A 15,761-nucleotide genomic window follows, 5' to 3' on the forward strand; every position below is an offset into this window, starting at 1 on the left:
GGGTCGCTAAGAGTCAGACACGACTGAGCGACTTCACTTTGACTTTTCACTTGCATGCATTGGAGGAGGAAATGGCAGCCCACTCCAGTGTTCTTGCCTGGAGAATCCCATGGACAGAGGAGCCTGGTGGGCTGCCATCTATGGGGTCGCACAGAGTCGCACACGACTGAAGCGACTTAGCAGCAGCAGCAGCAGCAGCAGCATTCGCATGGTACTATAGCAAAGAACTCCAGATAAAGGAGAAAGCAAAGACCCCACTTCAATGACAGTGGGAAGGAAAGAAGGAGAAGTCACCTGTCTCAAATCAGAGGATCACAGAGGAGCTGAGACTTTTTTAAACTTAGTTTTTGGCTAAATCACGTGGCATATGGGATCTTAGTTCCCAGACCAGGGATTGAACCCATGCCCCCTACATTGGAAGCATGGAGTCTTAACCACTGGACACCTAGGGAAGTTCCAGGATATTTAAATGGCAGCTCTTCACAGGTGTCAGGCCTGTGGACAAATCTCAGGATATAGCTCCAAGTCCTTCCAGAAAGATCTTACCGACTCCCTATACACTCCACACTCTTAAAGACTAAGGCTTCTATTTTGCATTTTGTTCTATTTATTTGAGCAATCATTTTCCTTTCCTGCTTTGTCCCCTTATAATCAGTTAAGTCTCTCTGACACTTCAGACAGTCTGCTCCTTAGAACCATCTTTCCCTCCAGTGATAGAATGCATTTTGATTAGCCCATCAGTTTATTCATTCACATTCCAAATCTATATATGATAAGGGTTTTGAGTGTTTTTTCCACCCTCTCTGCTGGGAAACAGAAAATCATGAACATCAGCACTCTACTCTCCGGTAGGAGGAAATGATGATGGAGCAGCCCACCCCGCTCTGACCATTTTGCTGTCTGTGCTGTCCAGTTTGATCTAGTGCCAGGAGTCACATGACTGTTAAGCACTTGAAATGCTGCCACTGCAACTGAGAAACTGGTTTTTTTCATCTTACTGGTCTTCCATTTTTTTAAACATTGAAATTTAAGGAAATTCACTAAAATTAAGGAATTTATTATCTCCTTGGTAGAGGTAAGAAATAAGCATTTCAAAAATAATTTATTTGAAACAATGGTCCTCCTGTATAGGACAGGGCTCTATATTATCCTGGGATTAAACCATAATGGATAAGAATATGAAAAAGAATGTATATATTTGTATACCTGAATCACTTTACCATACAGCAAAAATGAACACAACATTGTATGTCAAGAAAATAAATTTTAAAAAAATCTACTTGTGTTCTATGGTGCTTAAATACCATTAAGTCCTTCCCCAATCCCCCAAATGAGGTGCTCCTTCAACAGTAAATTTTCTTTTTCCCTTGAGCCAATTACTCCACGTCTATTACATTTATTAGAAACACTTACAACCTCTCGCTAAATTAACTTGAGTGTAGAGATACACTGAGATAGACACTTGAAGATAATCCTACCACCTCAATGGTATCTCCAGGAGACCATGGGTTTTCTTTGTTTTGATCACCACAATCTCCTCAGCTTCTAGGATTGAACCAGGTATCAAGGAAGTATTTGCCAAATACTCTGTAATGAACAGACTGACTCAACCTAAGGCTGTTGCTTGCCAAGTCTCCCTTGGCAAAATCAACTTTACCAGGTTTAAAGGACGACATCCTGGTTTTGAATTCACACTTCACCTTGGCTGGGGGTAACTGAATTGATACCAACACACCCCATATGCCACCAACTCAGTATTAGCCCTTTTGTGCTTTTTCCACATACACATTATATGCTTAAAAATTCACCTCATTTCTTCCATTTAGTTGAATTCAGGCTTCCTTCATTTGCTTTCCTAATGGTTCAGCAGATAAAGAATACGCCTGCAATGTAGAAAACACAGGAGACGTGGGTTCGATTCCTGGGTCAGTAAGATCCCCTGGAGAAGGAAATGGCAACCCACTCCAGTATTCTTGCCTGGGAAATCCCATGGACAGAGGAACCTGGGGGGCTACAGTCTATGGGGTCACAAAGAGTCAGACATGGCTAACAACGCACACCTTACCTTACCTTCCTTCATTTATTCAGCACAGTAGAACAACTGAAGTGTATCTGTTGGGTTAACATGAGATTATTCCTCTGTACCAATGCATATATTTAACTGGATGAGAACATTATGCCCGTCCAGTCTCCACACTCATACAATTTCTTACGGTGTATACTTTCAGCCACCGTCTGAGCTAGAAATTTTTGCTCAACCCTTTTCCTCAATGTGTTTTGTTTTTTCCTACTAGTTTCCGGTGACATAAAATAAAATGTAATTGACCACTGAAGGCACGACCACATTCACTGAGTTCATAAGGGTCCTCTCCTGGGCCAGGCCCCTGTTGTCTCCAGTGGGTAACCATCGGGTCACAGGCTGTCCCACTAAGACCGTGCTCCTGTTAGCCAGGAGCCCACTGATGCCGACTGGCAACTGAGGGGCCAGAGGAGGCAGGTGCATTGTCACTGTGTTCAGGTTTTTCTCCTGGAGAACGACACTGCTCTGGGGGGACTTCACTGAGGGAGGGAGTTTCTTGACTGAGTGAGTTTTCAGGTGTTTATTGAGGACTGACTTCCCTCTGAATGATTTCCCACACTTGCTGCATCTGTAGGGTTTCTCCCCCGTGTGGATCCTCTGGTGTATCACGAGCTGTGGCTTCTCAATAAAGCCCTTCCCACAGTGGCTGCATTCAAAGGGCTTCTCTCCCGTGTGAGTCCTCTGGTGCTTGATGAGACCCATTTTCTGGGAAAGCGTCTTCCCACACTCGCCACACACAAAGGGACTCGTGCCAGTGTGAATCCGCTGGTGTGCCATGAGACACGTCTTCTGGGTGAAGCCTTTCCCACACTCGGTGCACGTGTAAGGTTTCTCGCCTGTGTGGATCCGCAGATGGACCACGAGGTTTCCCTTCTGGATGAAGCCCTTGCCACACTCACTGCAAATAAATGGTTTCTCTCCCGTGTGGGTTCTCTGGTGCACATTGAGCCCTGATTTCTTGAGGAAGGTTTTGCCACAGTCGGTGCACTCGTAAGGTTTGTCCCCCATGTGCATCCTCTGGTGCTCAGTGAGCTGGAACTTTCTGAAGAAGGCTTTCCCACAGAGGTTACATCGATGGGGCTTCTCTCCTGTGTGAAGATTCTGATGATCAGCAAGCCAAGACTTCTTGACGAATGCTTTCCCACATTCACTGCACACATGAGACTTCTTCATTTGTTTAGTGTGCTGATGCTCCATGAGTTGGGACTTAGTGCTGAGGAGTTCAGGATGAAATGGTTCCCTGTCAGCATAGGGGCAGGATTTCCCATCTGCAGGAGGCTCAGCAGCTCTCTTTATTTCACAGTTCAGACTCTCGGAGAGTAAACTTGAATTTGATGTCACGCTTCTTCCATGTAAGTCAAACACATCATGATTGTGCCTGAACAGAGCTCTGCTCTGATGACCAGAATTGTCCAGTGGGTTCTGTTCAAGCCATTGTTCTAGTCTTTTCTCAACTCTCTTCTTTTGTAAGTGTTCCAGCAGGTGGCCATCAACTTTCCAGACTTCTAGGAAAGAAAAGAAGAATGAATTCCTCTATCTTTTAGATCTGGAATAAAAGGTGTTTTTTTTTTTCCTTGTGGCATGTGAGATCTTGGGGCTTCCCTGATGGCTCAGTGGTAGAGAACTTGCCTGCAATGCAGGAGACGCCAGTGTGATCCCCGGGTTGGGAATATCTGGAAAAGCAAATGGCAGCTAACTCCAGTATTCTTGCCAGGAGAATCCCATGGACAGAGAGGCCTGGCAGGCTGCAGTCCATGGGGTCGCCAAGAGTCAGTCAGGACTGAGCAACTAATACACACGTGGGATCTTAGTTCCCCAACCAGAGATCAAACCTGCACCTCTGCAGCGGAAGTGCACAGTCCCAACCCATGGACCACCAGGGGAGTCCCAGAATAGAGGTATTTTTTACAATACTTCGATGTGAGATGTCTTTTTAGTGATGAGCCTACAGTATGAGTGTAAATAAAGCTCTGTGTTTAATATTCTTCATATGCTGGGGGGGAAAAAGAGTCATAATGAATAAAGACAGATTTGATAACTGTCTAAATACTGTACAAGCAATCTCCTGTGAGCAGGAGACTGCAGGCTGCAGGGCCACCTCATCTACATTGTGACAGATGGACTCATTCAGTCCACAGGTCTTGACTGATGTCCACAGTGGACCAGGAATGGTGCTAGTGTTGGGGAGTCACAAACGTACTCCTCAGGTGCACAGAGCCTATGCTGTAGTGGGGTCAAACCACTTCACAGGGCAGAGACAGGACACGAAGAAGACAGCTGTAAGTTGTGAAAACTGGTGGGAAGGAGCAATGAAGAGGGAGAGGGGTGGAGGAAATCCAGGCTCAATTTGGAGGAAGATAGGCCTCCCTGTGGATCCAGCACTGGGGTTGCTGGAAGGGGGAATGAAGAAAATGATACAGCGACTTCCCTGGTGGTTTAGCAGTTAAGACACTGCGCCTCCAGTACAGGGGGCTCGGGTTCAATCCACCGTGTGTGAGTTGCTCAGTCATGTCCATGACTCTTTGCGACCCCGTGGACTGTAGCCCACCAGGTTTCTCTGTCCATAGAATTCTCCAGGCAAGAATACAGGAGTAGGTAGCCATTTCCGTCTCCAGGGGATCATTCCAGCATCACAAGCAGATTCCTTACCATCTGAGTAAGATCCCATATGTCATATGGCCAAAAAAAAAATTTTAAGGAAAAAAAAAAAAACAGAAAATGACACAGCAGAGAACTGCAACCACATCTAAGTTACATCCTACATCCCAGAAAGCTGCTCCCTTTCCTAAAAGAGGAGCCCCAGCTCACAGTGGTCCATGACACAATTTAATTCCATCACAGCTGTTTTCACCCCCTGGTCATATTATTTATTTTAGATTTTGATTAAACTTATGTCTCATCCTCTTAGAATGAAAGCTCTCAGGCTATTAGTTTTCTCAGCTGCTATAACATCCCAGTTTACAATAGATTATCAAAAAAATTCATAGAGGAAGGAATCAAGGAAGCAGTCCCACATATGAAACAGACTGGGAGGTTTAGGAATAAGACAGAAATCTCTGGGAATAAGACGATATGTCATGATGATCACAGAAAGGAGAATTTTTATGTCATAACAGGGAACATGGTTACCTGGGACTTAATGTTATCAGGATATGAGGGGAAAGAAATGAAAGCCTTCAGGAATACAATGTTAAGGTCTACAACAAATGAGAAGAAAGTTCAAAACTAGTACATACACAAAGGAATTAACTGGAAGTAGGCAAAAGTTAGGGCTTCCCAGGTGGCTTTAGCATTAAAGAATCCACCTGCCAATTCAGAAGATATAAGTGACGCAGGTTCAATCCTTGGGTTGGGGAGAACCCTGGAGAAGTGAATGGCTAACTCCATCCAGTATCTTGCCTGGGGGAGCATAACATCAGGAGACAGATGGACAGAGCCTCCAATCCCCTCGCAGCTGTGGCTCTTCTCTGACTGTCATTTCCACGGCCTGTCACCCTGCTGGTCTCTCACTCACCTGAATGGGTTCGACAGTGGATTTCATCATCCATCATCCATGGTTCTCCTTGATCCAATTTGGAGAGTACCTCTGGTGTGCTTGCTTGAAAACCTGTTCATGGGAAATGACAGACTATTTAGGCCCAGTGAGTTTGCCCTGGGGTCTGTGAACACGGCAGAATGCTACATGTGAGGCCAAAACAATTTCACAACCTACAGAGTCAAGGCTTTTCTCACAGGAGAAGAGAGAATACACCCACTTCTCTTGGGCCAGATAGGACACCGAGCATCACAGATGCTCCAGAGTTCTCAGAAGCTGGAAAGGAAAGGCCACTGACTGGGGACCTGGTCAGTGACCCAAGGGAGCCATCCTCACCGGCAGACACCAGGTTGCTATAGTTCTCCAGCATCACATCCCTGTACAGGGCCTTCTGAGCAGGGGCCAGGAGCTGCCACTCCTCCCACGTGAAGTCCACGGCCACATCGTCAAATGTGAGGGTTTCCTGTAAGAAGAGAGGTGTGTGATGATGATGTCATCTTGATGATATGGAAGAAATGTTAAGGGTGTTCTGCTCATTTCCACTTTACAGGCTGCACTGAAATATCCAGTAGGGTTTTTATTTTAATGTATCATTAAAGAAGCAAATGCTGAATACAATATTCTCTAATATATGTGTATGTATATACACACACATATATATATGACATGAAAAGATACACAAATTTATACTTTATGGAATAATGAAAGTGATTTTTTACAGGCCTCTAAAAATCCATTAGGGAACAAAGGAAAGAATAAAACAAATCAAAAGTCACCTGGGCCTGGATCATTTTCTTCTGTTCTCTGAAAACACCTGGTACCGTTGATGTGTCTCGTGGATCTGCTCTCAATTTCTGTTCTGAAACTTGTCTTCAACCAAGCATATCCCAAGAAAATGCTGCCACCAAATCTGTAACTTCTTCCTCCTTCAACTGATTATTTCACTCCTGGGGACTCAGGACCTTGGGTGGAGGAGAAAATTCAAGCTGAGGGTACATTTTCTCTGGGCTCGGATGCTATCGCTGCTCCTGGGTGCTCATCTTAGCCCAAGACCCACAGCATTGCTAAGTGTCCCTTCGTTTGCTGGCCCAGAAGAGTTTATTCCTCTGGCCAAGAAGTCTAAGCTTCTCACTGTGCTGGTGATATATTCTTTTATTCTGTGAACTTGAAGTGGTGTGACAGTCAAAGGAGATGAGGGAATCGAGATCCATCACAGCAGCAGGCCTCAGGGGCATGAGAATCACAAGTGGCTCTGTATACAAAAGGGACCACATGGCAGGAGAGGTCCTGAGCACTGTTTCCTTTAAACCATGTGTACTCAGGGACCTCGTCAAATGTTCTTATATGCCCCTTGAGCACGTGCACTCATTTTGAAAACCAATGCACTGGTCAAACCAGAAACGCTTTCTTATAAGCAATAATGGTAATATCTTAGGAGGTTTCAAATACATAAAAATTAAAATACAAAATAATCATACATAATTAAATTTGAAGTGCTCTAAAACTACTATATTGTCCAGAAGAAAGCACAAAAGTACAAATTAACAAGAATTTGACAAACAAAAATTATATGTGGTACATACTCTTCAGTGTCATAATGCACACTAACAATTCTCTTAAAGCACATAGACTGTGGCGCTATCAGAAGAGGGAAATAACAGAACCTAGATGCTAGAACACCTCATAAAACTCAGATATATATTTTAGGTTCTATATTTATTTTAAAAAAAACATAAATAACTTTATAACTGAGGAACAGGTAGATGGAAGAGGTTCCCAAGACAGGGTATGTGTGGAAGGGTGAGGCGTGCCCCCTACAGGAGGGTCACTCTTCCTGCATCTCCACATGTTCAAGCCAGAAGCAACTTCACTCTGAGGAACACATCTAAGAAATAACATCCCTCCAAAAATCTGGGTTGAACAAGAGAACACTGTCATGAATTTCCATAGTAACATTATTCATAATAAACCAAAATGTAAACAACACACATTTCATAAATAGTCGGAAAATCATATATTCAAACAACAGAATAATATTGGAAAAGTACAGTCTTTGCTCAGCTTCAAGCTAAAAATGCCTTTTACATTTCTCAAGGGCTATAAAACAAAAATAAAGAAGTATATGTGAGAGAATGGTGGCATGGAAACCCCAAAATATTTACTATGTGGATATTTAATATTTGCCTGACCCTGTTACACAGGGGGGAAAAAAAGTATACCTATGTGCAAAAACATGAATGATTCTCACAAATATTGACCCTGACATTTAAAAAAAAAAAAAAAAAAGCATGATGTGGAGAAAACTCTAATTTGAAAAGATACAGGCATCCCAATGTTCACAGCAGAACTAAAATATAATAGCCAAGACACAGATGCAACCCAAGTGTCCTTCAAGAGATGAACAGATAAAGAAGATGTGCTGTATAAATATACACAGTTGAAAACAGAAAAAACTAAATAAACTATAATGAGGAATAAATAATTATAACACCATAAAGAAAAATGCGGAAGAATAAGTTAACATTAGAAAATTGGGCCGATATTTTTCAGCAATATCATTATCAACATGAAATGATACTTATTTGAAAGAAAAAATGCTCCCCTAGAAACCCCAAAGGACATCTACATACATAGCTGGTTAGAAATGCCCAAGCTCATTTCTTAGTACTAACTCAATCACTGGCAATGGGAACTTGAAATACACGATTGACTAAGACCAGCCAGGACTTCCTAGTAAACTGGGATATGGGTGGCCTTGCCAAAGGTCACCTTGCCAGATGATTAAACAAAAAGAAGATTCTGTTACCAAATAATGTATGCTAACGTTCACGTATGTCAGGGAGGTAAGTAATGGTGCTGTTGCAATATACCGATATTAGGAGGTGAGTGCAGGTGTTGACAAATATTTTCTGCAAAAAAGACCAGACAGATTTTCAAATTTGCAGTCCAGAATATCTGTCACGACTATATTCTGCCTTTGCTATGTGAAAGCAGCACAGGCGGTACAAAAACAGATTGGCTTTGCTGGTTCAGCCTCTCGTCCTGTAGTCAACTCCTCGATTAAAAGCTAAACCAGGTCCTACAGTACAGCACAAGGAACTATATTCAATGTCCTGTCATAAATCATAATGGAAATTAATATCAAGGAGAATGTATATATATGTGTGTAACTGAATCACCTTGCTGTACAGTAGAAATTAACCTATCATTGTAAATCAACTATACTTCAGCAAATTTAAAAAGAAAAACACACACAAAAAAAGCTAAAATACAGATGGTTTGGAACTACTGCCCTGGGATGTACAGTCTTCTGTCGCACCAGCAGAAACTGGAACCTCAACTCAACTACCAACACAACCATCCTTGGCGTCCAACTCTTCAACCATCACACATCTCTCTGTACCGGATACTGACTACACTACACACTTCCTTATTAACCCAAAACCTGGGCCAGACACCCTCATGTGATGACCCAGTCCCCGCCCACCACTGAGCCCCGAATTAAATCCCTAACCTGAATCCAATACTGCGATCGTAGTCACCGAAGAGGAAAAGTTAAAATTTTACATAACCTCCTGCTTGTTCTGCCTCTGCTTGCTCCTTGCAAAGTTTGGATCACAGGTCACGTAGTCTCAGGAAGTGGGGATTTACAATACTAGGAACTGGAGCTTATCTCACTTACCCTTGTCCAGCTCTTTGCAATTGCCCGGCCCCTGCAATCCTGCTTAATCATGCCTGTCCCTGTAAAGGTCAGGCATCCCCCTCCCCGTCTTGACCGCTGTTCCCGCGCGCGCGAAACCCCTTAGTTTAAACCACCCTATTAGCAGCTGAAGTGACTTAGCAGCTTAGCATTAGCAGCTAATGTTGCCTACTATAGTCTGTCTATAAAAACTCTATAAACCCCTTGTTTATGGCTCAGAGCTTGGAAGTGTTAACTCCTCTGGGCCCACCTGCTTAGTAAACCTGAGTTCTCCAACTCAGAGTGCGGTGCTTGGTTTCTCCATTACTGGTTTCTTCAACACATGTACACCTTGCAAGCCAAGTAATCTACAAAACCCCAAGGTCTGACAACTGGAAGAGTATTGATCTCTACACAATCTAATTACACTGATTCACAGGACACGCTCCCAATCCAAACCACAGACAAACTCCACTTCTGGTTCTCCACAAATCCGGTACCCACCTGGTTCCCCTTAAATACAACCACCTCGGCATTTCTACCCTCCCCCTCTGCCCTCTGGCAATAATCTCATGGGTCCAGACGGCACGAAGTCCTCTATCACCCTGGAAGAAAAAATACCACCACTGTAACAACAACAACAAATTCCAGTGACAAAAATTGCATGCTAACCTGATATTCCTCAGACTGACCATCCGCCTAAACAGCGTCGTGCTTCCGCGAACTGCTTTGACCTCCAGAACTGTCTACGGAAGCCGAGGTGGATCTGGGGCGTGTAGGAGCTGAGGCCCCGACTTCCGGTACGTCCTAGAGAAGCAATATGTCTGCGCCCAGCTCACCGCGGCCCCTTGGGAGCAGCCATGTTGGCACACCTGACGTACAGAATACCAAGGGACGCGTTTGTGCCCCAGAAGCTGGGGATGCCTGGAGGGGGAGAAGCCACTGAACTTCTCTCATTTCCTGGCACTTCGATTCTTGCAGAAAATAGGTACATTTTCAGTCTCAGGCTTCCCAAGACAAAACTGATGCAGACTAAGGTGCTTTCAAGCCTGCTAGGGAGGGAAGTAAAAGGCCACGGTGTGTATTATCCACTTTGTATTTAAAAAAAAAAAAAAAATCCAAACAGAAAGGTAAGAGTTCAATCGTCCAATTGGCAGCGGAGATGCACTCCCAGAAAGGGAAAACAATACATCTGGTAAACGGACACCACGGAGGGAAATAGTTTGCAGGAAGCTGTTTTTTTAGAACAGAAAACAATTTCCAGGAGCTGTACAGTATGGGGCTGGCCATTAACAGGGCAAAGAGCAGCAGGGACTACCCAAGTTGTGACTGGGGGTGGGGGCTGGGGAAAAGGCCGCCAGAAGTGAGGCCATTAATGGTGTGGAGTCGATGGAAAAAGCTCGACTTGAATCCATCCCACCATAATGTGAGCGTGGTGATGGGGACAGTAACCCAAAATTTAGGGCAAAGAACATCAAAATTAAGTATGCCTCAGGCCGTTGTTAAAAATGAGGGGTCCTCAATTGTAGCCCCAAAGGTTCTGGTTTCAGAGCTGGGGGACATGGCTAGGATATTTGCATTAAGTTTCTCAGAGAATCTGAGGCAGGAAGGCTGTCAAATACAATCACTAGAAACAGTCCTGGAATATTCTCTAGTTACCTATATTAAGTACTAACTCCCGTTAGTACTTAAGTCTTAGTTCAAATTATATCCAGAAAAGCTTGGGATGGGGAACCTCCCTCATTATTACCAAAGCATCCATGCATGTGTGCTATCTCGCTTCAGTTGTGTCTGAGTCTGTGCCACCCCGGTGGACTGTACTGTAGCCCACCAGGCTCCTCTGTCCATGGGATACTCCAGGCAAGAATACTAGAGTGGGTTGCTGCTCTCCTCCAAGGGAAATTCCCGATTCAGGGATTGAACCTGGGCCTCCTGCATAGCAGTAGATTTTTTACTGTCTGAGCCACCAGGTAATCATGTATATGTATAACTGAATCCTTTGCTGTACACTTGAAACTAACACAGCATTGTAAATCAACCATATTCCAATAAAATTAAAATATTAAAAACAAAATAGAATGGTATTAAGAAGTGGGCATTTAAGAGGCAACTGGGTCCAAAGAGTGGAGCCCTCATGATTGGGAATAGTGCCTTTATAGAAGAGAACCCACCCCCGCTTTGCCCTTTCCCCAACATGAGGATACAATGGGATGACCATCTTCTATGAACCAGGAGCCCTCATTAGATACCAAGTCTGTCTATAGCTGTAATACCCTGAATGTGCTGATCTCATTTGAGCTGAAAAGCTCAGAGGATCAGGCCTGCTTAGTACTTGGATGGGAGATACTAAATCTGTAGGCCCCTTAATCTGGGACTTTGTAGCTTCCAGAACTGTGAGAAATGAATTTCTGTTTCTATATGCTATGCAAGTGATGGTCTTCTATTATGTTAACTGGAAGGAACTATGAAAATATCTATTTCGTTTAGTGTATGTATTTACATCCTCTTACTATTAACAGATTAGCTGATGTACTACTTAAAAATAATAGTTACCTCAAAGCTCTCTCTAGGAGACCACGGGTTTTTTCATGGGCTTAATCACCACTGTATCCTCAGCTACTAGGACGGGACCCAATAAAAAGGGAAGTACTCAACAAATACTCAGTAAATGAATAAAATGACTCAATCTAAGACTCAAGCAAACTGGCTCGATCTAAATCCCTCTGCATAATATAAAATTTCTTAGAGTTTAAGGTAGACATCCCAGTTTTCAGTCAATCCTTCACCTTGCCCTGGAGAAACAGAACTGATATATATATACACACACACATATACATAGCCCATAGCCCACCAAACCAGTATTAGCCCTGTTTGTTCACAGGAACCTTCCACATACAAATTGTATGCTTAAAAACTTCACCTACTTATTTCTTCCACTTAGTTGGACTCAGGCTTCCTTCCTTCATTCAACTGACACAACAGAACAATTGATGTGTTTGTGTTTGGATTAACATCAGATTATGCCTCAGTATCAACGCATATATTTAACTGGATGAGTATATCATGGGTTCCTGGTCTCAGCATTTATACAGTTTCTCTCAGTATAAACTTTTCAGCCACCATTTGACCTAGAAATTTTTGCTCAATGATTTCTAACTTTTACACATAGTATGTCTTGAGTTTTTTTCCTAGGGGTTTTCTGTGACACAAAATAAAACATAATTGACCACCGAAGGCACAACCATGCTCACTGCGTTCTTAAGGGTTCTGTCTTCTGCAGACCCTCTGTCATCTCCTGCGGGTGCACACCTGCCCACGGGTGGTCCCGTTATGAGGACGTTCCTATTTGCTAGGAGTCCACTGATGTTGACTGACGGCTGAAGGGCCATGGAAGGCACCTGCACAGCCACCAGGTTAACAAGGCTCTTCTCCCGCATGGCATCACTTGTCTGTGAGGCAGGATTCTCCCCCTTGATTGCATCTCCAGGTTTCTCTCTTGTGTGTATTTTCTTATGTTTACCAAGGCAAGACATGTAGGCAAAAGCTTTCCCACACTCATTGCAGGTATAAGGTCTCTCTCCCGTGTGAGTCCTTTGATGGACAATGAGCTTTTGCTTTGTAGTGAAGGCTTTCCCACAGTCACTGCATTCAAAGGGTTTCTCTCCTGTGTGAATTCTTTGATGTTTAATGAGACCTGACTTCTGGGAACAGGATTTTCCACACTCACTACACACAAAAGGAGTCTTTCCCGTGTGAAATCTCTGATGGGCAATGAGGCAGGTCTTCTGGATGAAGCCTTTTCCACATTCATTGCATGTGTAAGGTTTCTCACCTGTGTGAATTCGCTGATGGACAATGAGATTTCCCTTCTGGATGAAGCCCTTTCCACAGTCACTGCAGATATACCGTTTCTCTCCGGTGTGGGTTTTCTGATGTATATTGAGCCGTGATTTCTTGAGGAAGGCTTTGCCACAATCAGTGCACTGGTAAGGTTTCTCTCCTGTGTGTGTTCTCTGATGTTCAGTGAGCATGAATTTTCTAGAGAATGCTTTGTCACAAAGATTACATCGATGGGGCTTCTCTCCTGTGTGAATTATCTGATGATCAGTGAGCCAAGACTTTTTGATGAAAGCTTTCCCACATTCACCACATACATGAGGCTTCTCTGTTTTTTTAGTTTTCTGATGCTCATTGAGTGGGGATTTGGAGCTGATGAGTTTTTGGCTTTGGGGGAATTTAATTTCAGGATGAAACTGTTCACTGTCAGCATGGCGACAGGATTTCTCATCTCCAATAAGCTCATTGGAGCTCTTTATTTCATAGCTGAGGTTTTGAGAAAGTAAAGTTAAATTTGACTTCATACATTTATCATGTAAGTCAAACACATCATGATGCTGCCTGAGCAGAAAATGAGTTATGCTCTGATGAACAGCATTTTCTAGTGGGTTCTGTTCATGCCATTGTTCTAGTCTCTTCTCCATGCTCTCATTTTGTAAGTACTCCAGCAGGTGGTCATCAAATTTCCAGACTTCTAGGAAAGAGAAGAAAAATGAATTTCCTAAAAATACCTTGATGTGAGGAATCTTTATGGAGATGTTTTTATAAGTGTAAATAAAATTCTATGTTTAATGTTCCCTGCACACTGGAACAGTGCCACATACCAGTCAAAAGGAAAAAGTAGTTAGTGTAAAACACAGGGCTGGATAATTCACAATGAAAAAGTACAGATTTGAATACCTTCTAAACAATAGCCTTGCAGACATGCAGAGACTGTAAAATACAAGAATGTTCTGTGAGAAGGAGCCCAGAGGTTGCAGGGCACCTTATCCACATTGTGATATGGACTCATCCAGTCCACAGATCCTGACTGCTGACCATGGTGGACCAGGAATGGTGCTAGTGTTGGGGAGTCACAAACACATTCACAGGTGTACAGAGCCCATGCTGTAGCGGGATAAAACCACTTCGTGGGGCAGAGACAGAACATGAGGAAAACAGCTACAGGCTGTGAAAACTGGTGGGAAGGAGTGATGGAGAGGGAGAGAGGTGGAGGAAATCTGGCTCAATTTGGAGGAAGACAGGCCTCCCTATGGATCCAGTGTTGTTGTTGGCATGAGGGCAATGAAGAGAATGACACAGGGACTTCCCTAGCAGTTTAGCCATTAAGCCTCTTTGCTTCCAGTACAGGAGGCTTAGGTTCAATCCCCGGTATGTTAGTTGCTCAGCTGTGTTCAACTCTTTTGCGACCACATGGACTGGAGCCTGCCAGGTTCCTCTGACCATAGAATTCTCTAGGCCAGAATTCTGGAATGGGTTGCCATTCCCTTCTCCAGGGCATCTTCCCAACCCAGGGATCAAACCCAGGTCTCCCGCATTGCAGGCAGATTCTTTAGCATCTGAGTAAGATTCCACATGTCTTTCGGCAAAAAATTTTTAAAAAGAAGGGGAAAAAAGAAAGAAAATTATACAGCAGATAACTGCAAGCACATCTAAGTTACAATCTGCACCTCAGAGAGCTGCTCCCTTTCCTAAAGGAGGAGCCCTGGCTCACACTGGTCCATTAGGCAACTTAATTTCATCACAGCACTTTTCACCACCTAGACATATTATTTATTATAAATTTTGATTAAATTCATGTCTCATCCTCTTAGAACAAAAGCTCTAGGTCTGTTTTTTCAACTGCTGTGTTTGTGTGTGTGTTAGTTGCTCAGTTGTATCCAACTCTTTGCAATCTCACGGACTGCAGCCCAGCAAGCTCCTCTGTCCATGGAATTTCCCAGTGGGTTGGAGTGGGTTGCCATTTCCTTCTCCAGGGCTCTTTCCAACCCAGGGATTGAACCTGGGTCTACTACCTTGCAGGTGAATTCTTTCCTGTCTGAGTGGCTCAGACTGCTGTAATGTTCCAGTTTACACTTCACTATCAAAAAATTCATAGAGGAAGGAATCAAGAAAGCTAGCTATTCCATGTATGGAACAGACTGGGCGGTTTAGGAAGATGAAAATCTCTGTGTGAATAAGATGATCTGTCATAACGATCACAGAAAAGAGAATTTTTTTGTCCTGAAAGGGAATGTGGTTACCTGGTACTTAATTTTATCAGGATACCAGGGGAAAGAAATTAAAGCTTTCAGGAAGTGAATGTGATGGTAAGGTCTACAACAAATGAGAAGAAATTTCAGAACTAGTAAATATACAAAGGAATTAACTGGAAGTAGGCAAGAATTATGATCGAGTTGAGGCTGGAACTAAGAATGCAGGATGTTAAAATAATTTTCTAGTTAAAAATTCATCCTGAACAGCTGAGCCCTTTACAGAGGAGAGCTCTGCAAGGGGCCACAGTGGAGGTAAAGTCTGACTAGCCAGGATGGAGGCTGCACAGGAGTAAGGGAGAAGCTAACTTGTAGGGTTTCCTGGGAGGGAAGATGATCCACAACCAGATAGTTACTAGGAACTAAGGAGAGCTGCCA

At 43.5% G+C, this 15,761-nt stretch overlaps 1 protein-coding gene across 1 annotated transcript in view; it reads right to left on the reverse strand.

Moving 5' to 3' along the window:
• Positions 1–15,761, reverse strand: part of LOC113875845 (zinc finger protein 236-like) — a 40,789-nt gene that overhangs the window by 18,980 nt on the left and 6,048 nt on the right. The window contains exons 5-10 of the mRNA XM_027514510.1: positions 12,486–13,825; positions 6,392–6,487; positions 5,952–6,078; positions 5,595–5,687; positions 2,066–3,585; positions 1,809–1,883 (exon numbers count right to left, since the gene is read on the reverse strand). Coding sequence (XP_027370311.1) covers positions 2,291–3,585; positions 5,595–5,687; positions 5,952–6,078; positions 6,392–6,487; positions 12,486–13,825 — 2,951 coding nt within the window. The 3' untranslated portion in view covers positions 1,809–1,883; positions 2,066–2,290. The remainder of the gene's footprint in view (positions 1–1,808; positions 1,884–2,065; positions 3,586–5,594; positions 5,688–5,951; positions 6,079–6,391; positions 6,488–12,485; positions 13,826–15,761) is intronic.

The sequence above is a fragment of the Bos indicus x Bos taurus genome, chromosome 18 (assembly GCF_003369695.1).
Source record: "Bos indicus x Bos taurus breed Angus x Brahman F1 hybrid chromosome 18, Bos_hybrid_MaternalHap_v2.0, whole genome shotgun sequence".
NCBI lineage: Eukaryota > Metazoa > Chordata > Mammalia > Artiodactyla > Bovidae > Bos > Bos indicus x Bos taurus.